Below are 1,357 nucleotides of genomic sequence, written 5' to 3'. Positions count from 1 at the left end.
CCGCGCGTCTCTTCCGCGGCGGCCGCTCCTGCTCTCTCGACCACTTACCCTCCTGGGGAGCTTCGTGTACCGAACGTAGTCCTCCAGGAACAGAAGGGCCCCCACCACGTCTGCGGGGATCTCGGGAATCTTCTGGCTGGAACAAACAGCCCGGTCAGGGACGGCCTCCCTCGGTCGAGGACCGAGACGCAGGCAGAGGGCGCGCCCGCGGCCCACCCTGCTCAGACACCCGAGGGATGAGGCTGGACTTCGCCACGCGTGTGCACGGGCCACCACGGCGGGACCCGCTGCCTTTCTGCACCGGAAAGCGGTGGCTCCGCTCGGCGCGTGACCGGGTTTGGTTGGCTCTGCTTGGGGCCTGGGGAGGAAGGAGGCCTGGTCCGCAGACTCCTCGCTGGCCTCACCTGGCTGGCTGGAACCCCGAGCACGGCCAGCTCCCGGTGGCCCCGGGTGGCCGTTCCTGTGGGGCCAGCCCTCTCAGGCCCACGGCCACTGGCGAGGAGGACACGGAGGGGGAAGGACCTGCCCACCGACGGCCCCTGTGGCGGCCACGGGGTGGAGCCCGCTCCTGCCCTGCCCGCGCCGTCTGGGTGGCTCCTCGCCCCTCCCGGCCTGGCCAGACACAGCAGTGTGCGGGCGCCTGCGGGCTTCCTTGCTGGCTGACCTCCTTTTACGAGGCTTCAGTTCTCTTTGGCCCTCCCTTACCCTTCTGAGCACTCTTCTATTTAAGCTGTGAATAAACCTGCTTTTTGAAGCAAGTCTAAAACTGTCCTAGACAAAGAGCCAGTGTGTGTCTGTTGCTCAGTTTATTCATGAAAACGGGGAGGCACTGGTCAGACCGCTGCCCGTGGGGAAAATAGTGGGCTATGCAAAGAAGGCGCCATCCGCGCGAGCCACGGGTATCAGGAACCGCTGGGCCGGCCCCAGATGGCCCGGGGAGGAGGAGCTGGCGACCTCGGCCCTGAGGGAGGCCGTGCCTGGAATGTGGGAGGCCACGCTTTAAGATGGTCAGAAACACCCTGGGATGCTGGGAGAGGACACCCGCCGTGTGCACGGCCACTAGGACACAGCACGCTGGGACGGGAGGCCCCGTGAACGGAGGAGGAGACGAGGACAGCAGCAGACACGCGCGGCATGGACGGCGCAGAGAGGGCGTGCGTGAGTTTGGTGGCTGCACGGCGGGGAGGGCCTCGGGGGCACAGGCAGGCACGGGGCCGACTATGCCAAAGCCCCGCGCACCGTGCGCCCTGAGGAGGCAAGGACCCCCGGCAGCTCCCGTCCCAGGCGTCCCGTGGCGAGATGACCCGGTGCGGCCCTCCAGACGGCGCACGTGAGCCGACAGACGCTCACTCAGCCA

At 67.5% G+C, this 1,357-nt stretch overlaps 1 protein-coding gene across 1 annotated transcript in view; it reads right to left on the bottom strand.

The window, feature by feature from the left end:
• WASHC5 (WASH complex subunit 5) overlaps positions 1–1,357 on the bottom strand; it is a 54,976-nt gene that overhangs the window by 3,624 nt on the left and 49,995 nt on the right. The window contains exon 27 of the mRNA XM_021713027.1: positions 49–460. Within this exon, the coding sequence (XP_021568702.1) occupies positions 49–460 (412 nt within the window). The remainder of the gene's footprint in view (positions 1–48; positions 461–1,357) is intronic.

This window comes from Carlito syrichta, unplaced genomic scaffold (assembly GCF_000164805.1).
Source record: "Carlito syrichta isolate Samal-C Ts95f unplaced genomic scaffold, Tarsius_syrichta-2.0.1 Scaffold303991, whole genome shotgun sequence".
NCBI lineage: Eukaryota > Metazoa > Chordata > Mammalia > Primates > Tarsiidae > Carlito > Carlito syrichta.
The sequence above is the reverse complement of the archived record's forward strand: the minus strand, read 5'-3'. Positions and strand labels throughout refer to the sequence as shown.